Genomic DNA, 26,828 nt, shown 5'->3' with positions numbered 1-26,828 from the left:
TGTCATCATAAGCTTTGGGTATGCTTCAGTGACCACCGTGCGGCGTGGCGGTGGAATGTTGTGTGTCACAGGGAACGGAGATCTTGGCTTGACCGCCCAGATCACGAGGATGGAATGAACGGCCACCTCTGGGGAACTTGACGCACCTCACTTGTATAAGGCTTACCTAGGCACGTGGGGCTCTTTCTAGGTGATCTTGTATTTCCCTAGCTCCTCGTGGAACCTAGATGGATCCTTCGAAATTTTCCCTTTCTCCTCCCAGCGGAAAGGGTGGGCCGCTGGAAGGTGACAACACCCTGTCTGACAAGAGCGCTCGGATAGCCAATTCTCCCGACTCAGTCACTTGTTGCAGAACACATGCTGTTTCTCAGAATGTGGTTCTAATAGTTAAAAGAAAAGAGGGCAGTAGCAACAAAATTTCACCATTTTATATACAACAAGATTGGAGGACATTGCTGGAACATTAAAATATGTCAAGCACTTGCGAAATGGGACCCTGTTGGTCGAAACGTCAAGTTACCAACAAGAGAAGAACGTCGAAAAAGCTCAAGGTTTCGGGGAATACGCTATTGAAACTGAACTGCACAACACCTTGAACTACAGCAAAGGTGTTGTGACTTGCAGAGATCTGGTTGTCATTCCTCGAGGACTGAAAGCTGAACGGTCCCAGGAAGGTTCTGTTGAAGTGCAAAAGGGTGGGTGGTGATCTAGTGAAATCAAACTCGTTTATATTGACTTTTAGCAGCACGAAACTTCCAGAGCACGTTAAGGCTGGCTTCCTTCGCCTTAGCTTGTAGCCTTATTTCCCGAACCCAATGTGCTGTTTTAAGTGCCGGCGCTTTGGGCACACTATTGTCTGATGTAAGGGAGAAGCCACTTGTGACAAATGTAGGCAGGCTGCCCATCCATGAAGGAGTTGGTTGTTCATCTCCTGTGAAGAGTGTCAACTACTCTAGGATCACCCTGTCTGGATTAGGGACTCCAGTGTCTTCTTGAAGAAAGAAAGATACAGGAAGTAAAAACAATGAAACTTATCTCGTATGGAGAGGCCAAAAAGATCTATAAAGCCACGCAGCCCCGGACATTTGCTACCTCCTTTTCGTCTGTTCTTAAACAACGAGTACCTAAAACCGATGCTGCAACACAAACGGAAGCTGTCAGTGTCAGCACTAGCACCTGCGTCTGCAGTGCGCTTGTTCTTCTGCGGTTATTTCGAAACCTATACCTCCATCCAGGACTTTAGACAAGGCTGTGGTTGGCGCTGTTGCGGAGCTCCCTGCCCATCCAAAGGTTTAGCCTGGTCCACAGTCCAGTGCTGCTACTACCACAGCCCACTCAGGGCAAAAGATCCAAGCTAAAGCGTCAACCACTGACACAGCCGGAAGGTAACTGTCCGATGATGTTGAACTCATCCTCTCTGATGTATCTCTTGATTCTTCATTAGAGCTAATTGAACTTGATGTCGGACTGGGACAATCATGTCGCTCCAAAGCTAAGCCTCCTCATATGGTAGCTCCACGCAGAGGCAGATAGACAGGGTGAAACTGCAACACCCATAATAAATGAATTCATCCTCCAGTGGAACGTTAATGGGTTCAGGACACATGTGAAGGAACTGAAGCTCTTAGCACAGGAACGCCCAGTGTTTATCGGTATGTAGGAAACGCGTTTTAAAACACCTGATGCCCCTGTCCTACTAGGCTATACAGTCTATCACAAGGATGACCTGACTGGGGAGAGGGTCCAGGGAGGCTTTGCTATGTTTGTAAATAACGCACACCACTCCTTTGCCCTCCTCCTGGCTATTGACCTGCAAGCACTTTCAGCTGAAATTCACACTTGTTGAAGGATCAAAGTTTGCTTGCTATATTTACCTCCGTCTTGTGCAGTAGACTCTGAGGCTCTCACAGATCTTATGGAATAGCTCTACCAACCATTTCTCCTCTTGGAAGACTTCAATGTTCATCGTGTCTTGTGTGGCTCGACCTACACTTGCTCTCAGGTTCGGATTGTGGAAGGCCTCGTGACGTAACAGAAGATGTGCGCCCTAAACACTGGTACTCTAACTCATTTCTGTTCTGCTACTGGGTCATTCTCAGCCCTCGACCTCTCTCTCTCTGCTCTCCAGCCCTTGCCGTCTTGTCCAGTAGGAAATCGTTGATGACCCACTCCGCAGTAACCTGCTGGATGGAGGATTGCTTTAACAACCCACAAAAATGGTTGGTCAGCGGGGCTAATTGGACGCTCTTCATCCAGCTGGCTGTATCTGAACATCACAACAGCGTCCAGGAGTAGGTGGACCACATCATACGAGTGATCAATCGTGCCACTGACTTATCCATCCCAAAGTTCTCAGGTCATCTTACGAGGCGACCTATACCTTAGTTGACAGATAGTACCGTTCAGCAATCTGGAACAGGCGCGCGGCTCTTCGACTATTTAAATGCCGCTCTTCAGCAGATAACCTCATAGCCTTACCAGTCGCGAGAGGCAAGGTTCGACGCGTAATTAAGGAGACCCAGGAAAGACCATGGCAAGCGTTCCTGGTTTCTATAAACTGTTCCACTTGTTCTAAGAAAGTAAGGGAAGCCATCCGGAGGAATTCTAGTAAAGAAAGTCGTATACCAATAGGAGCAGAACTGAAACAGGGGTGTCTCCAAAACACACCTGAAGAATTGCTCAATCGCTAGCAGAGCATTTTGCAAACATACTACCAATGCAAGTCAGGATCTGGCGTTTCGTCGTTAACGCGCGACTGTAGAGAGGGGCAAGTTGTACTTCACACCCAACTGTCCTAAGTCCTACTACTCCCCTTTCTCCACGTGGGAGCTGGAATTGGCACTGTCCGAGACTCGTGACACTGCACCCTGCCACGACCAAATCTGGTACTGCATGCTTCGACATTTCCCAGCGGCGTCCAAGGAAATCGTCCTCGAATGTTTTAATCTTATATGGCAGACAGGCAACTTCCCCAGCTCGTGGAGGGAGGCAATTCTGATACCTCTCTTCAAACCAGGAAAAGATCATACACCTCCCGGTAGTTACAGGAGTGTCTCCTTAACGAGCTGTGTAGGAAAGACACTGCAGCCAATGGATAACCGTCTACTGGTCTGGTTGTTAGAGACCAAGCAACTCCTTAGCTGCTCTCACTGTGCATTCCAGAGGTTTCGGTCCACTGTCGACAGCCTGACCCAGCTAGAGGTGGCGATTCATCAGTCTTTCCTGCGCAAACATCACTTTATTGTTATCTTCTTTGATATCAATAAGATACATGACACTACTTGGAGACACAGTATTCTCGTGCAACTGCATCCAAGGTGCTTTCGTAACCACCTCCCTATCTTCATACGGTCTTTCCTGTCTCAGCGGTTTTTTAAGAGTCGAATTGGTGACGCGCGTCAGACCGAATTGAGCAGGAGAATGGTGTCCCTCAGGGCAGTGTTTTAAGTGTTTCCCTCTTTGCCATAGCCGTAAACAATACTATGTCTATGGTAAGGAGTCCTGAACAGTGCTCCTTATTTGTGGACGATTTTGCTGTTTTCTGTTCCTCCTCCAGTTGCAACTTGCAGTGCGGAGGTTATAGGAGTGGGCTGCAAACATGGGATTTCAATTTGCTGCAGATAAGTGTATATGTGTGTTCATTTTAATTGTTCTCGTCGTATTTTTTAATTTACCTGTCTTACATATGTAGGACACCATCCTACAGTTTAGAGACTCACTGAGGTTTCTGAGCCTCATTTTTGACTCCAAATTGTAGTGGCTGCCACACATGAGAGACATGAAAGCCAAATCTATCAAGGCAATAAACATCATAAATTGCCTTAGCCACAGGTCTTCGGGAGTGGACAGGGCCCGCATGGACTATGGGTACTACAACTACTGCGGAAGGAGGTGTCTTTCTGCTGGATACTTGGGCATGTGGCACTTGCAGGGAACGAAAGGGCGGATCTAGCAGCCAAGGAGGCGTGTCGTGGTCCTCAGGTATTTCAGTGTGCCATCCCCCTGAATGCTGTAACCTCACTGTTGAGTTTCAAAGTCTTGCGTCGGTGGGAGGATGAGTGGCTGGAAGTGATAGACAATAAGCTCCGTCTAACAAAGCCCACAACGCGGCCGTGGCGTACCTCCTTCCAGCCACGTCGACGTGACGAGGTCCTCCTTACTCGTCATCGCGTAGACCACAGTCCCATGACGCATGGGTTCTCGCTCCGGCAAGAGGACTCGACAATGTGTGGTGCTTGTGGCGTACAGTTAACAGCGCGCCACATTTTATTGGGTTATGTTTTATTTTTCGACCAGCGGGCCGCGGCAGATTTGCCGACGGACCTGCCTTCTCTTTTAAATAATGTTCAAACGAATATGGTTCGAATTTTAAAATTTTGTGACTTATCCAACATTTTTTCCAAGATCTTAGGGCGATGGGTTTAACGTGTAAACAGGGTAATTGTCTCACCCTTGCTTTTTTTAGTGATCAGCCAGTTACACTTAACTGTGCCTTTGTTTTAGCTCCATTGTCGTTTTATTTGTGTTTTAATCTTAGGTATGGTTACTTTTACTCTTTCTCCGTTACTTTAGAGCACGTAAGAGTGATTGCATGCCCGATTCGAGTGCATGAATGTGGAACAGTTTTCGAGGTTTTAGCCACTTTCGCTTGTTTTAATGAATGTAAGTGCGCTGATGACTTCGCCGTTGAGCGATCATAACCACCAAACATCATCATCGATAAACTATTCCGTGAGTATTACGGACATACGCTGCTCCGAAAGCCTTAACAGCTGTACGGAAACTGGCTACTTCTACAGAAGTTCTAAACCGATCATTCTTCATAATCGATTCTCGTTAAATAACCGTCTAATCTTGACCACCAGGGACACTGACAGTTTGAATACGCTTGTTAAACACCGAAAGTGATGGCGGTGTTTTTGAAACATTGTATTCGAATGCAGGTGTGTAAATGTGTAGGTGTCGCACCACCAGTGCGAGAAGATCCGAGGTTACACTCTCTTTCGTCCCAGGATTTTTTTTTTTTTGTGTCGCTTATCACTTTCACGTCTGGCAGTTATTATTAATGAGAAAGTATCAAGTTGCATCGTGGTTGGCCTCGGAGTCTACAATTTAATTGTAGATCCCTCTGCTTGGCTGGGTAAGCCAGTTCGAATATCGGAGGAAGTCTGGGGCACACCACCTCCTATAGTACCGTGTTCAAACCAACTTCCAAGCTGAGGGCAGTCTTACTTAGGTTCATTCGGGAGGAGCAGGCACCGAACTTCATTCTAGTTATCGTAATTTAGGTATCTGTGGTTTCTTCTAGTCAGTTCTGGCAAATAGGTTGGGGTTAGATGTTTCAGAAACGAAACGATACTTCGATTCTGACCCTGAGTTTTGCTGAACTGCTCTCGCATTAGTATGCATGAAATGTGAATAGGTACTGGTTTATAATGAATTTGCTAACTGCAACGCGAAATATTATCCAAACAAAGGCAAGTGATGATGAACTATTTCTTATACTTTGTTGAAGCCCAAACGAAGTTCAGTGTTACTCGCTACATTTAAGCCAGCTACGCTGGTCACTGCTACCGCATGTAGGCAATGGGGATAGGAAAGAGTAGCAGCAGGTGGAAGAACGATGCAGACGACCTGCTTGCAACACGAGCACTTCCTTACAAACACTGACTGGCCTCGACGCTACAGGCTGCGTCTTCGTGCGCTACGAACGACGGCCCTTATTCAGCCCAAGGCCAGAACATGATTAGTGCACAGAGAATACCAGTACTCCAATCAAAGCTCAACTTAATGTCAAACGGCTACACGGCAGACAGACGAGATTACTCTAGCAACTAATAAAACTATAAATGTGCAACACACACACACACACACATATACACACACACACACACACACACACACACACACACACACACACATATATATATATATATATATATATATATATATATATATATTTTCTGTTCTGTATGTGCAACACACACACACACACACACACACACACACACACACACACACACACACACACACATATATATATATATATATATATATATATATATATGTGTGTGTGTGTGTGTGTGTGTTGCACATACAGAACAGAAAATATATATATATGTATATATATATATATATATATATATATATATATATATATATATGTGTGTGTGTGTGTGTGTGTGTGTTGCACATACAGAATATACGAGGTCTATTCAGAAAACAGCTGAACTATATTTTTTAACCTTAGTAACAATTGTATAGGTTATTGATCCTTGTCCCCTTCAAACTACTCCCCTCTCCTGTTCACAGCCTTTTACCAGATGTATTTCCAATTCGCGAAACAGTCCACGAAAACTTCATTTGAGATGTCCTTTAAGGTCTATGATGAACTTGCTTTGATGTCGTCGATACTCTGAAATCGGTGTCCTTTCAGCACCGATTTTAATTTCGGAGGTAAGAAGAAATCGCAAGGACCCAGGTCTGGCAACTAAGCAGGTTGCGAAAGGACAGTTATCTGGATTTGGGCACAAAACTGACGAACTGATAAAGTTCAGAGTGCAGCCGCATTGTCGTGGTGCAACAACCATACGTTTTCTCGCCACAATTTTGGTCTCTTTTTGCGGATTTTTTTAATCTTTGCAAAACGCCTTGATACTACACACGGTTCACTGTTACGCCTTACCTGAACGTGTGAGTCATCATTTGAAGTAGGAAGCTTTCCTGGTCGAGGATCAACTGCATTTGACTGACGAACACTTTTAAGCTGTGAAAATCATCTGCGACATTGCTTACGACCCAGAGCATATTGTACGTAAAGTTGTTTCGAAGGCTGAATAGTTTCTGTAAAAGTTTTCCACAGTTTCGAGCAAAATATGACGTTGCATCGTTGCTCCAGAAAATCTCACATTTCAAAGACTGCCGCTAACACTTGAACGTGTTGCACTCAAATAATACTATCACGGACACTAAATGAGATATCAATACTCCAAAAACACCGGTTACAGTACAGCCCTTACACCCGAAGACTGCCCAGTAGAGTCTACTTTGTAAAACACATCACCAGACTGTTGTTGGGCGTTCGTATGCGTCATCAGAGACATTTACTTGTTTCTAACACATTCCTAGCACATTTACTGACAACAATAATATAATTATCTAATTATATGATCGTGGTGGCAGCATGTAAATTTGGATATTGTGTAATTGACAATTGTAATGTTCTAAATACAAAGATATCGAAGCGAACACTGAAGGAAGAAACAGGAAAAAAGTACCGATAGCTCAAAAACTGGTGCTCAATGTGAAGAATCTTATTAGAAGCTTTAAACACGTGATAAGACAGAAACAAGACATGAAAATATAGTTCGAGTCGAGGTATTTCGAACACGTACAAAACGTATGTGGCAGTCTGTTACAGCACAAATAACACCAGTGAGCCGTTTGACTACCACGATTTGCAATACATCAAACAGAAGTGATCAAATGTGCTGTTACTGGTGGTTGCTACGAGCTCCGTAGGAAATAATTGCCAATCTTCTCGCAAAGCTGCCAGTACCTCGGCAAGGGCATGGAGGAAAGGCCTACAAAATATCACAAACTTTCCTGAGGCATCACAGAACGTGCCCTGTCGTATTAAATTACCGAACTGCTAAATGTTGAAGAGACAAGCTCTGAATGGTCGAGAATTCTTTGTGTTGTAGGACGAAATCGTTACCTGTTCAGTCGAGGTAAGGATGTACAAAAGCTGCAAGGGTGTCACAGTTCCATGTGGAAAATCGTAATTTATATCTCCAGATGTACTTCCGTATTCACAGAAACTACTTCGGCTGAAGGTGTATTTCATTCACTTTTTATTTACTAGTTTACCTTTGTGACATATTCTACGTGTGGCTCGGTGGCTCAGTGCGTGATTACAGAACCAAAAAGTTCAGGGGTCGATCCGTAGCCCATCCCAGTATTACTTTCTGTCGATGATTGCTTATTTATCCTGTGGCAATAATTTGTTAATATAGAAAAACACTCAATTTTTAGTGTAGTTTGGAGTCCACGTTAATATTTAGGTCCCTCTATAGTTGGTTGGGTAAGCCAGTGCTAAGATCCGATGAAGGGAACGTCATACTTAGAGTTTTAAAACTACCGTAGGCTACCCTAGTCTATCACAAGTGGGCACAGACTGCGGTAGGTTTGGTCAGTTAAGATCGTAACCTCGTCACCTGTCATTAGGTGTGTTGCATACCTATCGGGCCTTAATTCATTTCGTCCGCTTTGTGTATGCGATCAGTTTCTTACTATATTCCCATAGGAACCCAAAGCGATGAATCGTCTAGAAACTAGGATATGTAAAGGGCCGCTTAACCTACGGAACATACATTATTATCCTCCTGCCTATCACTTACAAATAAACAGTATTTATAGCAAAATAGAAATTGTTAATATTTAATTCAAGTTTTATTCTAAAATTGTTGATTTGTAACGTGAAAAAAGGGACGATGTAATATATATATATATATATATATATATATATATATATATAGTTAGAAAAGACAATTTCTAAAAAAAATGTAAAATTAAAAAAAAAAAAAACGCAAAACAAGAACATATCAAACATAGCTTCAGTACTTCGTCGAACTTATGTAAAACATGGTTCTGTTGTTCATAAACAATCATATCAATAATAAAAGGAAACTCTTGTCTTTGATGATGAGTGCAAAAAATAACAACAATAATATAGATATCAAAAGTAATTCCTTTGGTTACGTAGAAGCGCAGCAGTTGCGGAATCATTTAATTTTTATTACATATCAAATGGAATTTATGTTTTGTAAGGATATGGAATATACTAGCACTGGGCGATGTGCGGTTTTAATTATGTGCAAAGCAAACAAACAAACAAGAAACAAAGAGAAGTCGTCGGCTCCTAATTTGTCTGTCACACATTCATTTATGTTTCTTTCCCTGCCAGTGCTACGAATACTACCGATAATCCTATTATTTACTGCGTCATTTATGTATTGTACGAAAACAACCGAACCTTAGTTTTGTTAGGGCGCAAGTCTAATTACACCACATCCAAGAGGACCGTGCCTAGCGGAAAACCGCAAGTTCAAACCAACCTTCGGGCTGACGGCAACTTAGTCTCCTTAAGCGTTCTGGGTTTCTTCTCATATCAAACACGTTATATTGTAGCTGAATATCGGCGGGGTGACAGTAAGTAGTGTAGTAGATGACTGCTGTCGAGTAAAGTTCAGCTCATGTCACAAGTTTAGTGCGTGACAGCTCGCTACTTGGAAGAAGACCGGCACTTGCTTATTACCATCACCATCTCTTATCTTCCTGTGTGAAAATGCGACAGTGCCGTCACCATGGGAGCCACATCAGTTTCGTAAAAAACTCTTGCCGGAGCGAAAAAGCCTTTCTTTTAGTCGTTGCAATCCCAACTCGGTTAGCACATCCGCGACACTCCCTCCCCTATTTCGCGATAATACAAAACTACATGCTCTTCTTTGTACTTTTTTGATGCCGTTCGTGAGTCATATCTGATAAGGGTCCAATGCCGTGCATAAATACTGCAGATAGTTACTGTCAAGCATAGTATAGGCAGCCTTTTCGTAGACTTGTGGCATCTTCTAAGTGTTCTGCCAATAAGAACGCAGTCTTTGATTCGCGTCCCCCTACCCCTCACATTTTCTATGTGATGGTTCCGTTTTAAGTTGTTCGTAATTATAATCCCTAGATATTTAGTTGAATCGGCAACGTTATATTTGAGGGATTAAACGTGTTATCGACATTTATCGGAATTTATGTAGTATTCAAGTGGAAGACCTCACTCTTTTTGTTGTTTGAGATCAGTTACCACTTTTTGCACCACGCAGATATCTTGTCTAAATTATTTGACAGTTCGTTTGATCTTCTGATGATGTAACTAGACAGTAAACGACAGTGTCATCTGCAAGCAATCTAAGAGGGCTACTCAGATTGTCTCCTAAATGGATTATAAATATTAAGAACAGTAGAGGGCCCAAATACTTCGCTGAGGAACCTCAGACATTACTACGGCTTCACTGCATGGCTCCCCGTCATTTACCGCGAACTGTGGTCTTTCTGACTGGGAATCGTGAATCCAGTCGCACAACTGAAACGGTATTCCATAGGCATGCAATGATTTGAAGCCGCCTGTGGAAAAAGGCATCAAAAATCTTCTTGAAATCTAGAAATATGGAGTCAACTTCAGAGCCTCAGTAGATAGCACTAATTGCTTCAGACTAAAACAGTGTGCCGTACCGGGACATGAACACAAGGTTCGCAGGAGAACTTCTGTGAAATTCTGAAGGTAGGAGAGAGGCATTGGGGGAAGAGTAAAACTGTAAGGAGGGAAGAGGGTCGTGACCTGTGCTTGGAGAGCGCAGTTGGTGGAGCACTTGTCCGCGAAAGGAAAAGGTCGCAGGTTCAAGTCCCGTCTCGATACATAGTTTTAATCTGTGGGGAAGTTTCAAATCAGCACACACACTCCTCTGTAGAGTGACAATTGATCCTGAGAATAAGAAATTGAATATCCGTTTCCGAGCAACACTGCTTTATTTCAGAGGACGTATTTGATCTGTATTAGAACTTTTTCATATTCCCCGTTCCATTCATGTTTTATGTGCGGGAAGAATGATTGTTAAAATATCTGTGTGCGCTCTATAATTGGTCTTGACCTCGCGATACCTACAGGAGCGATAAGAAGGGGGTTATAGTATATTTATAGATTCATTATTTAAGGGTGGTTCTTGAAACTTTGAAAGTGGTTTCTCTTTAGACTTTGCGTCTATCTTCAGCCGTTTGCCCGTTCAGTTTCCGTGACACCTTACCATGGATCGAATAAACCTGTGACTTTTCGTTTTGCCCTTCTCTAAATACGTTTAATATCACCTGTTAGTCTTATTGGTAAGGGTCCCACATATCTGACCAGTGGTCTAGGATGCGTCAAACGAGTATTTTGTAAGCAATCTACTTTGTAGTGTGACTGCATTTCCCTACTACTGTACCAAAGAACCACAGCCTGTCACCTCCTTTAGCTACGACTGTGTGATCGTATTTAATTGTAGATAACTGCATCATCTGCGAAAAGTGTGAGGTTACAATTAACATTCAAGACGGACAGCAAGGTTCTCAACACATTTCGTTAGTGCACACCTGAAGGTCCTTCCACATCTGTGGATGACTCTGCACCCAAGATAACATTCTGCATCCTCCCTACCAAAAAGTCGTCAATCCAGTCACAAATTTCCTTTGATACCCCATATGATCGTACTTTCGATTATAATGGTCCTCTACCATCTGTATAACATCAGTCCACCTCCGTAGCTGTTTGGTATTAACACTGAGTAGTATTAACACTGGTGGTTAACTCTTTGCCGAGGCCAGCATCGAGGAAATTTAACAAAATATTTTTTTTACAAAGTTATTTTAAATCAGGCTATGCAATGGGCGCCAAAATGGCATTTCAGCATGTGACGTAAACTGCTGTGGAAAGCCTTAGTATTCCCCTGACCTTGCATAAAGAACCTGGAATAGACAATGAAGAACGAACGGCAAGTGGTAAAATGCAGTTTCAAGATTAGTGGAGGTATAGACCAAGACTACAGGAAAAGTCCACAAGGATGCATAGATTGTGGCACGTATGTCACAGAAGTAAATGTTACAGAAGCTAAATGGGGCCTTTGGACGCATGACAAAATATTGCAGTGCAGTGGATATGACTTCACAATGGCTACTCGTAAGACAGCTGTGGGTTGCATAAAGAAACTCCGAGTGCTGAATTTACTGGTTGCAAGGAAAGGTGTGACATCTATTTGAATTACTTCATCAGACTGTCCAAGCCAGCTGGAACGTAGTTATCATTTGGTGTACCTGCTTTCACTTTGTCGATTATCTTAATTTAATACGTTTGTATTTAAGTGCAAATGTGAAACGAAGTCTGTCGACGCCAACGACTGCTGGCAAGGAGGGAAGGAGCAGAGTATGTAAAGAAACACCGTAAGTAACTTGCAGACCAACTTTATAAACAAAGCGCTGTTTGTAAACTAAAACAACAAAAATGTACAAACGTATGTATCCATTTTGCAGAATAACCACGGAAGATGGTTTATAAAGAAAAGTGAAACGCGTCTGGTGTAATTATTTTTAATTAAATTGCAGCCAGCTCAAGACGGATAACCTATAGTAAGAGATCATAATTTATTTTGTCTGTAACTTGATGGCTCATAATAGGCTGGTTAACTTATGACTACGTGCACAGCATGCCAAATATTTTACGATTTTTGTTTTGCAACTCGCCAAGCTATTAAAACTGGAATTCACCGTACCATATAATTCTATAAAAGTAAAGGCGCTTGCAACAAGTCTCAGTATTCCAGTAAAATAGGTTATTAGAAAAATATTTACTTTTAGATTTAACAGTTTGATTCTCATTTTGGCGGATTTTGCTTGTTATACACACAAATTTTCTGTCATATCAAAAGTAATGTAAGTAAGCAGGTCACGAAAGCTGACAACGGGCAGGAAAGCGCCGTACCGCATCCAGCGACGCCATTAGGGAGGGCGGGGGGGGGGGGGGGGGGGATGACACGGCGGTCGATCTGTGCCAGTGTAGGGATTTCACGTTTTTACCCTCTGTGTAATGCAGACGCTAAGGATTTAGAACACCCGGCATCTGTGAAGAACATTCGGGTCATTGACAATGGATGAAGCCAAATTGGAGGTCAGGTTTGTTGGCGTCGAGTACTGAGTGATAAGCGGAGCGCGCGGCTGCCCGTACCTGCGGTGAGGCAGAAGGCTATGCTCACGTATCCCAAACTGATCTGGACGGCTGCGAGCAGCGCGTAGGCGACGAAGAGTGCGGCCACGTAGCACATAAGCGCCGTGCCCACCCGGTTGCGGAGCTCCTCGAAGAGCGCGTACACGACGAACGTGGCGGCCAGAAAGGGCAGCGACAGCACCGTGCCCGCCGGGTAGAAGAAGAGCGCGTCCTTCTCCTCCAGAGGGCACTCCGTCTCGGGGAAGCACAGGTAAAGTGTCAGGTTGCCGCCCACCGTCTCGTCCAAGCAGTAGTCGCTCGCCGGCACCATGAACGACTCGAACGTCAGCGTGCCGTTGTCTAGCATCTCGAACGCGTCGTCGACTTCGTACCGGTTGCAGGGGCACGCCGTGCCGTACAGGACGAACATATCCCGCAACGGTGCCTGCGTCTTGTCGGCTATCAAGGACAGCAGCGTCTCGACAGCGCCGGGGACGCGCTCCTTATCGTCAACGACTTCCGTATTATTCTCTGAGAGTTCCGTTGAAATGTTCGCAAGATATTCTTTCAGTTCGTCGACAAGTTCGCCGACTCCTGCACTGTCTGCGTCGGCGGCGGTCGGGTAAACATTGCTCAGTTCAATCGACAGCGCCCTCACGGCTTCTCGCAGTCGGACAGTCGACAGCTGCCCGTCGGCTGTCGTGGAGAGTAGTGCGCAGTCGTCGCTGGAGAGGCGCCTCTTACCAGAATCGACATCGGGAGCGGCCGGAAGACACTTTAGTAATGCGCTCGAAAGGTTCCTGATCACTTCATCTTTTCGGACACCCCCCGAGCTATCCACTGGCGTGGTAACAATGCCGCCGGAACTGTTCTGCAATCGCTCCACGAGTGAAACCAGTTTCGGAACGAACGCATCCAGTCTGGCCAGGTGTTTGTCGGGAGACTGGCGATCCTGAGCTGGCGTCAGAGGGAGGCGGCTGGATATGGTGTTGCGCGATACTGGGACGCAGTCGCCCCATATGTCGGAGACGTAGCCCGCGGGGCAGCACTTGCGAATGCAGCCGCGCTGCAGGCAGGGGCACGCCCTGGAGCCGTCGCCCCACAACGGCGCCTCGAACGACGATCCGTCGGGCATTGTGAGTGTGCGGTTGGCGCCGCGCACTGGCGCGGACAGCCCGACAGGGCACGGCTGGTCGGCGGCGGCGGTGGTCGTCGCGAGCGCCAGCAAGAAAGCGACCTGTAGCCGCAGCGTCATGGCCGCTGTGAGTAGTCGAGACGCACTGACCAGGCGGCTGAGCCGCACCGCTCTCTGGGCCCAGGCGCTGCTCCCACCTCCAGCCACCCGGCCGTCCACTTCCCGTCCCGCCTTGATTGCCGAGAAGCCACCGATTTATCGTAGCCGACTCACGACTGCTGCCGCTGTTGCAAATCGCGCAAGACGCCGGCTGCTGCGATTTTGCCGGTGTTAAAGGTCGGCCCGTCACTGACACGCTGGTTTGTCCGTTACCAATTGTTATGTTCACATGACGGAAAGCCGACGCGCGTTTTCGAATCGCGCGTTTAAACAGCTAACATTCGACGTAACAGCCGCTCACATGAACGCTCGAAGTCTTTAGATGCAGACAAGCCAGTACGACAAACGCGCTTTGACGAGCTGTTAGAAAGATACACTGAGGTTACTAAAGTATGGGATAGCGATAGGCACATATACAGATGGCAGTAGTATCGCCTACACAAGGTATAAAAGGGCAAGGCATTGGCGGAGCTGTCATTTGCACTCAGATGAAAATCGTTCAAATGGCTCTGAGCACTATGGGACTTAACATCTGAGGACATCAGTCCCTGGAACTTAGAACTACTTAAACCTAACTAACCTAAGGACATCACACACATCCATGCCCGAGGCAGGATTCGAACCTGCGACCGTAGCAATCGCGTGGTTCCGGACTGAAGCTCCTAGAACCGCTCGGTCAATCCGACCGGCTACTCAGATGATTCATGTGAAAAGGTTTCTGATGTAATTATGGCCGCACGATGGGAATAAACAGCTTTTGAACGTGGAATGATTGCTAGAACCAGAAGCATGGAATATTCTATTTCAGAAATCGTTAGGAAATTCAATATTCCGAGATCCACAGTTTCAAGAGTGTGCCAAGAACACAAAAATTCAGGCGTTTCTTCTCACCACGGAAACGCACTGGCCGACGGCTTTCACTTAACGACCGAGAGCAGCGGCGTTTGCGTAGAGCTATCATTGCTAACACACTATGAACACTGAATGAAATAGCCCCAGAAATCAAGGTGAGATGTATGAGGAACGTGCCCGTTGGGACAGAGGGGCTCAATTTGGCTCCAGACGGTGTGGCCGAGCGGTTCTAGGCGCTTCAGTCTGGAACCGCACGACTGCTACGGTCGCAGGTTCGAATCCTGCCTTGGGCGTGGATGTGTGTGATGTCCTTAGGTTAGTTAAGTTTAAGCCGTTCTAAGTTCTAGGGAACTGATGACCTCAGATGTTAAGTCCCATAGTGCTCAGAGCCATATGAACCATTTTGAACCCAATTTGGCGTCGGTGGGCTATGTCAGCAGACGACCGACGCGAGTGCCTTTGCTATAAGCACGAGATAGCCTGCAGTGCCTCTCCTAGGCTCGTGACCATATCCATTGGACCCTAGACGACAGGAAAACCGTGACCTGATCATATGAGATCCGACTTCAGTTTGATGGAAGGGTTCAAGCGTGGTGCAGATCGCACAAAGCCATGGACCCAATTTGTCAACAAGGTACTTTGCAAGCTGTTTATTGCTCCATAACGGTGTGGGCTGTGTTTATATGGAATGCACTGGGTCCTCTGGTCAAACTAAACCGATCATTGACTGGACTTGGGGCTCATTTGCAGTCATTGGTGGACTTGATATTCCCAAACAACGATGGAATTTTTATGGATGACAATGCGCCACGTCACCGGGCCACAGTTATTCGCGATTGATATGAAGAACGTTCTGGACAATTCAAGCGAATGATTTGGCCGCACAGATCGCCCGACATGAATCCCACGAACATTTATGGGACATAATCGAGAGGTCAGTTCGTGCACAACATCCTGCACTGGCAATACTTTTGCAATTATAGACGGCCATAGAGGCAGCATGGCTCAGTTTTTCTGCAGGTGATTTCCAACGACTGGTTGAGTCCATGCCACGTCGAGATGCTGCACTACGCCGAAGAGAAACTGGTCCGACTCGATATTAGGAAGTATCCCATGGCTCTTGTCACCTCAATTCACAGTGCTCCCTTGTGCTGCTCATTTGACATTTGAACGCGCGCTTCCGTTGTGGCCATACGTATTTTTTGTGTGTTTCTGTTACTTTTGTTTGTTGGACACTGCGAAAAATGAGTGAAACCGAAGGCGAGAATATTGGCATCGATCTGCTTGTACTAAATGACAAAGTAGAAAAATGGCCTGAAATTTGGAATATAGTGTCGTAATCTTACATAAATAAAATTTTGAGACGGTAAGCCAGGGAAGAATTTGTTTTGAACGTCTGTCAGGGAACTCTCTCAAGAACCGTAGGTAAGAAAAACTTTATCGTTAACAAGTACACTTTCGTTCGTATCATGCAGTCTACATATTCAAGTGTACCTTCATTAACAAACTAGCTGGTGAATTAAGTCCGAACGTTATCTGCTGATGAAATGGGTGTTTCATTTTGGGTAGCATTTATACGATGGCTATTCGGAAAGTAAGGAACGACAGGTCGCGAAATGGAAACCACAGTGAAAATCAAAACTGTTTTATTTGCAACAGTTAGCTACAACTTACAGCTACTTATCACCATAGTCGCCGATCCGACTTAGACGTTTGTCGTAGCGTTGTACCAACTTTCCAATAACTTTGTTATAGAAGGCAGCCGCCAGTGCTTTCCGCCAATTCTCTACGTTGGCCTACAGCTCGTTGTCTGTGCCAAAATGTTGTCTTCATAGCCAGCGGTTCACGTGAGAAGAGATGAAACTCAGAGGGAGACAATTACGGGCTGTATTGTGGGTAACCAAACATTTCCAATTGAAAACGATGCAGGAGCATCTTCATTGCTCTTGTGGAATGCGGCTGAGAATTGTCTTGAAGAAGAAAACGCGCGAGAGTTATGTAATGTGGCTGCATAGCTTCAGGCGAAATTTCTCACCAGGCCCTCGTACTTGGCGGGAGATACTATCGTAGGTATCTTTAAGTGCTCCCTGTGCGCTCAGAACTAAAAAGAACGGCGTAATGCAATCGACGGGCATATTAGAGACACTGCCCAACACACCTGTGCAAAACTTCATCAGATTTTAACTGTGGTTCCCATTTCGCGACCGATCGTTCCTTACTTTCCAAATAACCTTCGTACTTGTAAGATTTTCTTCTAAGATGTCTTCGTGTTTAAATCCATCTCTGTACTGAAGTACAGTAATCGCTTTTACAATGTGTTCGGCACAATCCACACTGATATCCAATGGGCGATGTACCATTCTCCATTTATTACATGCCTTACCAAAAACATACATGCTGAAGTTAGCCGATAGTCAAATAATAGTTCGTAAGTCGGCACAAATAACTCGCCACCTACGGTCACGCAAAGAAGTGCCATGTTGTGGTATTCTGTTAACGGTGGTTTTCGGTATGTCCTAAGATTTTCCAATCTGTTCTTCATATACGAGGCCTGTTCAGAAAGTAAGCTCCGATTGATTGCCAAATTGAAACCACAGTGAACATCAGAAATGTTTTACTTGTAACAATTAGCTACACCTTTCAGCTACTTCTCTACGTAGTCGCCGTTCTGACTTAGACTTTTGTCATAGCGTTGTACCAACTTTTCAATAGCCTCATCATAGAAGGCAGCCGCCAGTGCTTTCCGCCAATTCTCCACGCTGGCCTACACCTCGTTGTCTGTGTCAAAATGTTGTCTTCAAAGACAGCGGTTCATGTGACCAGAGATGAAACTCAGGGGGAGACAATTGCGGACTGTATTGTGGGTAATCTCACATTTCCATTTGAAAACGATGCAGGAGCATCTTCATTGCCCCTGCAGAATGCGGCTGAGAATTGTCTTGAAGAAGAAACAGCACGACAGTTATGTAATGTTAGCTGCATAGCTTCAGGCGAAATTTCTCACCAGGCCCTCGTACTTGGCGGCAGACACTATTTTCTAGACATCTTTACGCACTCACTGCGAGCTCAGAAATGAGAAGAGCGACGTGATGCTAACTGGGGTTATACTAGAGACACTACCCAACACATCTGTGCAAAGCTTTATCGGATTTTCATAGTCGTTTCCATTTCGCGACCGATCGGAGCTTACTTTCTGAACGCCCCTCGTACAACGGAATCTCTGAAAATTTCTGAGTCGCTGTTTCCTCCAAAAGTGCGAATGTCTACACACGTGAGTGATAGTCAGTCTCACATAGCGGCAAAACCACTAGGGAAAAATGTTTGTAAGTGAAGAACTGTGAGTAAAATATTCTGCATTTTGTATTCTGACATATTTACCATCGGGAGCTCTGATGCAATGACGATACAGCGTTAAGCTTAGGTAGATGAGTCCGGCCGATGTATATCGGTATGTTTCACTAAAGTCTTTAGAGAGTGAAGTGTCTCCTCTGTCACTGAAATGCAGGATTTTATTAGGTAGAGTAATTAGACGAAACTTCGAGAGGAAAAGACAGGTAAAGTTCTTGGTTATTAAGCTTTTAAATAAGTGATTACATCAACACAAATCTCTTTGTATCTTCAAATAAACTCTAATACCTTTGTACACTGCTTTGCAAAACTTGACGACGAGATAGATAATGTAACATGACATCTTAATAATAGAAAAAATGAATGAAAGTGGGGGAGCATGTTGTCAGACGTCTCCCAGTCGCGCACAGAAAGCTGGACGTCAGGCGTGACTACAGCGGCAAATGGGGCTGGTACCGCGACACGAGGCAGTTGCAAGAACAGGAAAATACGCTGTGTGTGTGTGTGTGTGTGTGTGTGTGTGGGTGGGTGGGTGTGTCAGCCAGCGATCGGTTACGGTGCACTGTTTTCTTCTTTGCATTATGATCCGGAGAGGACATCTGGATCGCCCGACACGTGGAAGAACCTGCTGCGTTCACACTGCCGGCCGGGCCGGGCCGGGCTGACGCGTACTGGCTCGGCTCGTGCCTAGCCAGCTCAGGCCGACGTGTAGGGCATTCACACTGCGCGCCGCGCCGAGCCGGGTCGGCGGAATGGGGGAAAATCCACTTCTCCGATTTTCATGTTCTAAAAATTCTTAGAGGTATATAAGACTGCGCCACATCGTTTTATGAACTCATTTTTTCCTTAAAAGCGTTACTTACGTCGTGAAAAAAGAAAAAGTCTACTTTTCGCTTCGCGTGATTTCTTAGTTTCGTAACGCTTCCCAGCCGATTTTGAAGAAATTATGCGGCTAAAAAATCTGATTTTTGTACACGTGCTAGTGTAACATCTTAGCTTCGTATTGAATCATTTATCTTTTCATATTTCTTAACAGTCATTGTTAAATGATGCTATTTGTCAACGTTGTGCACTTGATTTACAAATCTTGTAGTGAAAAAGTTATGTAGCGGGTAGCTTACTGTTAGATCCGTTTTAGACCATACATTGTTGCGAATGAAATGTAGCTAAAAGTACCAAAAAGTTTTTGAAATGATAATGACACTGATATCTGTCTCTGGTCACAAGTAATGCGAGATATTCAGTGGCGTCAGTGCCGCGTCCGCAAGCCACGGAGTTCGAGCGGTTACAGCTTGGTTTAATGTAGTCATATAACGCAGGACAGAAAAAAACTAATTACTAGTGATCAGTGGTGTAAAACTAATCACAAAAACAAACTGGAGATTTGTGATACGTTTACTGCAGAAACTGAAGCGCAATTCTGTAGTCTCGTTGTCTACTTTGACAGAAAAAAAAAAAAAAAATAATGGAGAGTTAATGAAACTACTGTAGATCGACACAGATGTGCGTTTCATTGTTCTTCATTATTTTTTTCCTTCCTTGGCGGGCTGCGCTGCACCGTCAAGGTAATCCCTACTCTTTGGCTAAATGGCTGCTAGTTGCCGAAGGCCAAATAAATAAATTAAAAAAAATCCCCACCCTTCGACAGCTGACAAGCAAGTCACTAGAAAACGCAGCTGCAGTCAACAGTTGCTCGCCTTTGGCTAGTCTGTGCTGTCGTGTAGAACAATGTCTTCACTCTGTTATTGGTATTGTTTTGACTCTGCAGTAACTCGTCGAGTTTTGAAGTACAGAAGAACTAGGAGGTTATGGATTCATCCCATAAATAGCGACAGACATTTAGGAGAGTTTTTTTCTTTACATGAAGAACTTAAAAAGTATCCTGAAAAATTTTTGTTCATATTACAGAATGAATCATAATACATTTCAGTATGTGCTGCAGAACATTCAAGACAAAATTTCGAAACAGAACACAAATTTTCGCAGAAGTATAACAGCAGAAGAAAAATTGTGTATAACGATAAGGTAAGATTCGTTAGTACACACTTTTTGGTTTGCAGTAGAACTTTGTGCAGCATTCACTACCTCCAATTAATTGTAGTCATGCTTTTGTATTTTAAATTTCACAAACGCTTACCTCTGAGGGGAAGAGAGTTTATGGGACTCCTGAGAATCATCAGTAAGTAATTAGCTTCTTCATTTTGGGTAATGTCTTGCTGTGCCTTCAACGAAGAATCGCAGATACACTCCTTCAGAATTTTCCAACTTTTTTTTCGTTTTTCTTCATGATGCAGCGCTTGGCAGTGGTGATGGTTCATCATGTGGAGCCACTGATGACCTCACAGAATTCTTTTCATTACCTTGTAAGATAGACAGACTGATATGCCCTTTGACTCAGTGGTTCTATTTCCACTGGTAAGGAACTGTGCATAGCTCTTGGAACTTAGGAAAATCATATGACAGAACAAAGCCCGAGTGGAATTGCATTTTAATATACTATTCCCTGGATCACATGACCTTATTTTGCCAAGTTATACAAGTTATTCTCTGTAACTGTCTCTCAGGTCTTTGCATTTCGATTTCATTATTTTAATTGAAAGAATATAGAAGGATGCAAGAAAATGTCTCTTTAATTATTTATTGTTGTATAACTATGAAATGACATGGACTAAGTAAATATATAATGTGCAAACAAAACTAAAAACTTCGCCCGACACCACACTTGAGTAACACATTTTACGATTTTTTTTCTCAGGTATCTGTCCACTGGCATCTCCTTTCATGCACTAGCATCGTCATTCCGATTAGGAGTGTCCACCGTATCAGTGTTGGTGAAAGACGTTTGTATGGCCATATGGGAGTCACTTGCTCCCATTCATTTACCAACGCCAACTGTTTCTCGATTTAAAGAAATTGCCAGTGAAATGCATACGAGATGGGGATTTCCAAACTGTGTTGGATGTATAGACGGGAAGCACATACGTGTCCAATGTCCTAAACTTTCTGGCAGCATGTTTTACAATTACAAACAGTATTATTCGATTGTACTCCAAGCAGTTGCTGATGCAAATTACAAATTTATAGCTGTGGATGTTGGTGCCTACGGTAAACAGTCTGATGCAGGCGTGTTTAAAGAAAGTATGTTATATAAGAAACTTACAAATGGGGAGCTGTTATTACCGCCACCAACAAGACTTGAAGGAATGTGTCAGGAACTACCGTACGTCATTTTGGGAGATGAAGCTTACCCCTTATTAGAGAATTTGATGAGACCTTTTCCTCGCAGAAATTTGGACAACGAGAAGATTCTATACAATGATATGCATTCCAGAGCAAGAAAAGTTGTTGAATGTGCATTTGGTATAATGACCAATAAATGGAGACTACTGAGGAAGGAAATTGAAACATCCGTTGACGTAGCTGATCACATAGTCAAGTGCATTTGTCTACTTCATAATATTGTCATTGACAGAGAAGGATGCAATGTTGAAGCTGAAAAGTTTTGTAACAATGCTGATATGCAGACAGCTGGTGCCACATTCAACAGAAATTCCACATTACGTTCGAAAACTGTCAGGAACACTTTTGTTGAATATTTCGTTAAAAATGCAACTTAAAATAATTAAAAAACCTCTCAAATAAATTTTGGAATTGAAAGTACTTTGCTATTTACTGTATTTTTTTGTATCTCATTTCACTGTAAATAAAACAAATAAAATTATAAAGGAAAATAATTTATATTTGTGCGTACTATCTGAAACACACTCCTTGGTTACTTCGTTCCATAATCTGGAAACTGCATCATTACTGTCATACTAGCCGAAATTCTGATACCAAATTGATGGACACAAGTTAATGTCATGTATATGTTATTCTGCATCCATTAAAGTAAGAACATCGCAAAAAGTTGTCACAGACAACAGGTTATAGTAACGTGCCACAACATGACTTTACAATGCATTGTCATCTGGTAGGGACACATTTCCGTCCCTCAGTGACACTCATATCTGCCTCCGTTTACAAGTAAATGCGAACTATTCAGTGGCGGCAATGCCGCGAACGCTGGCAAGCTATTGTTGTAAATGCATGTAGATTAAATAAATGAAATAAAAGTAATTTCGCATGTATCGTCATAATAAAAGTAATTTTTCCTCACTGATTGTGAAATGTGAGGTAACATCGTAAAATAAAAGACGTGTGCAGTCACACTTGTGAAGAAAGCAGAAGGGAGACGTGTGATGCGTGTACTGCAGAAGCTGTAGTGCTGCGCCACAGGCTCGCGCCTGCGGTCGGCTCGCGCCGGCAATATTAAACACTCCGAATGTCGTCGGCTCGGCTCCGGGAGGCTCACGCCGTGTCGGCGCGGCCCGGCCGCCAGTGTGAACACCGCAATTCAAAACCATGTGTTAGATATCGAAGCGGGCGGCGGCCCGGCCAGGCTCGGCTCGGCCCGGCCGGCAGTGTGAACGCAGCCTTAGGAAACTAGGAAGAGGACTAAGTGTGACGAATGTAGCCCAAGAGTTTGGTATTCCTCACAACATTGTTTCACATACAAGGCGAGCGTTCCGAACCACAGGCACTGCTGTCGTAGGAGAGGAGATGGTCAGTCACGGTGAAATACAGCAGCGGATGACCACCACATTGTGCAATAGGCAAGAAGGGACTCACATCAAAGAGCAGGTGCAATTGCAACCATATTTAACAGGACTGCAAGGCACCCAATCTCACATTCCACTGTGGAAAGGCGACTGCATTGGGGTGCTCATTGCCCGATCACCATTACCTTGTGTTCCGACGACATCACCACGTCAGCGGCACCGTTTGCGATGGTGACAAGAGCAAATGGACTGGACCAACGAGGAATGGGATCGCGGGCTCTTCTCGGAGAAGCACATTCAGTCTCAGGAGTGACTTACCCTCATATGGCGAGAGTTGGAACACGTAACGCACCCAGGAACATAGTCGAACCCGTTAGTTTTTCTGACCCAGATGTTATAGAGTGGGAAGGCATAATGTTGCGTGGGCGTACTGACCTCCAACTTTTGTAACACGATACGCTCACCGGGCGACGTTATTGTGGCACTGTACTCCTTCCAGATGTGCGTATTTTCAGGGGTGCATTCGACCCTGCCTGCGCGACCTCATCGAACTGCCTTGAAACGAGAGGGTATTCAGCGAATGGACCGGCCTGCGCCTTCCCCCACTCAAATGCCATTGAGTATTTGTCGAGAGACGTATAGAAGCACATCCACATGCACCGACGACCAACTACCAGTTGGCAACTGCGCTGGTGGCGGTATGGAATGCCCACCTCAAGAACTCCTCACCAACCTTGTGATCAGTGGGGGAGTACGTTGCAGGTGCACTGCCACTCGTGACGATCACACACCACATTAAGAACCACACTTCGTTTCAGCAGCTGCCTCCCGTCACAAGTGGGAAACACAATGCATTCGTCGTGATCGTGAGTTATTAGGCCTACATTATTTTCGAATCTGTGACGTGGACTGCTAGGACAGCGACACGATCATTCGGAAAGTACGAAAAAACCATTTATCTTTATGATAAAATGATTAAATTACACGGAAAGAGCGACAAGCGGATAGTAAATATTCTGCAGTATACGAAAGATTGTTTCGGTTTTCGTTCAGCGTGCTCCGTAGGAACAATTTGTATCCATTTGTCTATCGCTACTTTAACACAGTATAACATTTATTTGGTGCAGTGACGTCAACTGTACGTAGTTAGCGGGGCAGCTCATTGAAAAGGTGGATTTCCGTGTAGTGAATTTCCACGTTTAATTATTAGAAGCTATACAAAGAAGATGTTGTCGCTGCACATTTGGGCGACACTAACTTTCTCAGATTTGATTAGATTAAGTTCATTGCTCATTCCAAGTAGAAGGGGAGAACGCACCAGAAAAGCCAAATACAGAATGCATGTTTGGAAAAGAATTAATAGGTATTGGATTAATGTTAATTATACAGACTCAGTGCTAAATAACTCTCAAGGGTGCCGAACAAATAAAAAAAGAAGCTAGTTTCATTTGCAAACTAATGCAATGTAGAAGCAGTTGGCTGTCAGTAAATGCTCAAGGCCCCTCTGTAAAAATAGTTTGTTAATAACTACCGGTAAATTTTGTGGTTGCGACAAATTACGAAAAAATGTGTGCTTCTCAATAACTGACACCTTTTCGGGAGAGAAGGAAGTGCCCTTCTGTCTTTATCTAAACTTTTATTATTCCTACTATTTATATTTTAACTGAGCCGATGGTTACAAAAATGACCATATTAGCTATGAGAAATTTTATCACAGAATAAATTACCAGACATTCTGAGAAACAGTAGTTACGACAGCCTGTTCTTTGAACAGACTTCCGCAGGACTTTCTTCTGGGTACAGCGAGGAAACTCGGTCCTGCGGCCGTAACCTATTTAATATATCGTGCGTGCTGCCTGTGGGGAATGTGGTCAACCTGAGACGCTGGGGAGGCGGGATAGCCTTCAGAGCAGGAAGGAGTGGCGAGGGAAGAGCTGAGGGGAGTGCAAGAGGAAACAGGTTTCGACCAGACATCTTCCGCTTGCAGAGCACCACAGTCAAATAATATTATCCTAGAAAGGCGCCTACACACGTCAAACTTTATTGACCGGTGGCTGTTGGATAGCGGTTTTTGTATTTGCAACTGAGCAGACAACTGAGCTCCAGTTATCAAATACTTTATTATGTCTAAATGCGAACATTTTAGTTTAGGCTTTACCGTGACTGTTATTGACATTAAATAAAACAACAGGTTTACTGTTACCAGTCACTTTTTATTATCTCCACGACGAGTTTCAAAGGTTTAAATCTCCATCATCAGGTGGATTTACGTTTGTTAGTACGACTTGTGTGTGTGTTGCGTTAAGATTTTTTTTGAAGGAACTTATGGCACTGTCTCCAGTGGTCACAGTTTCCTTTCACTGTCGTAACACACAACACATACACACACACACATGCCATATTAACAAATGTAAATCCGCCTGATCTGATGATGGATGTTTAAACCTTTCAAACGCGGAGATAGATAAACAGTGACTGGTAACAGTAAACTTGTTGTTTCATGTAACTTTATTATGTTTTTGGTCTACGATGACTGTAGTTCTGTAAGCGGCTGTCAAATGAGGATGAGACAGATGGAAAAAAGTAAGTAAACTGTTTATTATTTGAAAAATAATCCCAATAACTGTTGACACATTTACCCCACTGTGAGACAAGATGGTCAGTGCCTTCATGGAAAAATGTTTGCGTTCGATTACGAAATCATTATCGTATCCTGACGTGCACCTCTTCGTCCGAAGAAAATCGATGGCCACGTAGGTGTTTCTTCACGGCTCCAAAAACATGAAAATCGCAAGGGGAGAGGTCGGGACTGTACGGAGGATGAGTAAGAGCTTCCCAGCGAAACATCTGCAACGAACTCGAAAGAAACTTGGCTACATGTGATGGCCCCACATCTTTCGACCACGCTGTAGGAGCTCCACTGTGGAACCCTGATACATCTTCCATACAGCCCAGATACCTGCCCATGCTATTTATAAATTTTTAGAGCCCTGAGGAAAGATATTCGTGGCCGTTGATTTGCTTCGGACGAAGAGGTGCAAACCTGGTTACTATCATTGCTCTATACACAACCGCAAACATTTTTTCGTGAAGGCGTTGACCGTCTTGTCTCCCATTGTAAGAAATGTGTTATGTTTGAAATAATAAATAGTTCATTTCTTTTTTTTCCAGCTGTCTCGTTTTCATTTGACTGTCCTTCGTAGCCGACCGGGTTGGCCGAGCGGTTCTAGGCGCTACAGTCTAGAACCGCGTGACCGCTACGGTCGCGGGTTCGAATCCTGCCTCGGGCATGGATGTGAGTGATGTATGTCCTTAGGTTAATTAGGTTTTAGTAGTTCTACGTTCTAGGGGACTGATGACCTCAGATGTTAAGTCCCATAGTGCTCAGAGCCATTTGAACCATACGTCCTTTGTAAATGTTATTCGATGCATTCAGAGGTTTGGAACTTACCTTCGAGCATTATTCACAACCAGATCTTGGGTAAGTTGACTAACGCAGCCGCGCGGAGTGGCCGCGCGGTTTGAGGCGCCATGTCACTGATTGCGCAGCCACTCCGCCGGAGGTTCGAGTCCTCCTTCGGGCATGGATGTGTGTGTTGTGCTTAGCATAAGTTACTTTAAGTGAGTTTAAGTTGTGTGTAAGTCTAGGAACCGACGACCTCAGCAGTTTGGTCCCTTAGGAATTCACACACGTTCGAACATTTATTTTTTTTACTAACGCTCAACGTACATAGTGCTGTCGATAAAACTGTTAATATGAAAGCAGTACCAATTTTAATGTGTCAGAGACTTGGACTCTAAACGAAGCAGGAGGACTGAAGCAGCAGAGACGAGACACCTAAGAATACTAGCTCGTTAAAAAGTCATAGATCGGAAAAAGAGTAGTGAGAGTGGAAATGAACTGGGCGTCAGCACCGCACTTCAGCAAATAGATGAGTGCACCAAGAAATGGCAC

General features: G+C 44.2%; 1 protein-coding gene across 5 annotated transcripts in view; it reads right to left on the bottom strand.

The window, feature by feature from the left end:
- Positions 1–26,828, bottom strand: part of LOC126473763 (G-protein coupled receptor Mth2-like) — a 641,204-nt gene that overhangs the window by 74,547 nt on the left and 539,829 nt on the right. Inside the window, exon 1 of one of the 5 annotated variants that reach the window (XM_050101024.1) lies at positions 12,803–14,061. The exons of the other annotated variants lie outside the window; for them this stretch is intronic. Coding sequence (XP_049956981.1) covers positions 12,803–14,036 — 1,234 coding nt within the window. The 5' untranslated portion in view covers positions 14,037–14,061. Of the gene's footprint in view, positions 1–12,802; positions 14,062–26,828 lie in introns of those variants that run through there. 5 annotated transcript variants of the gene reach the window in all.

This window comes from Schistocerca serialis, chromosome 1, assembly GCF_023864345.2.
Source record: "Schistocerca serialis cubense isolate TAMUIC-IGC-003099 chromosome 1, iqSchSeri2.2, whole genome shotgun sequence".
Taxonomy (NCBI): Eukaryota; Metazoa; Arthropoda; class Insecta; order Orthoptera; family Acrididae; genus Schistocerca; species Schistocerca serialis.
Note: the sequence above shows the minus strand (reverse complement) of the source record. Positions and strands in the feature narration are given on the sequence as shown.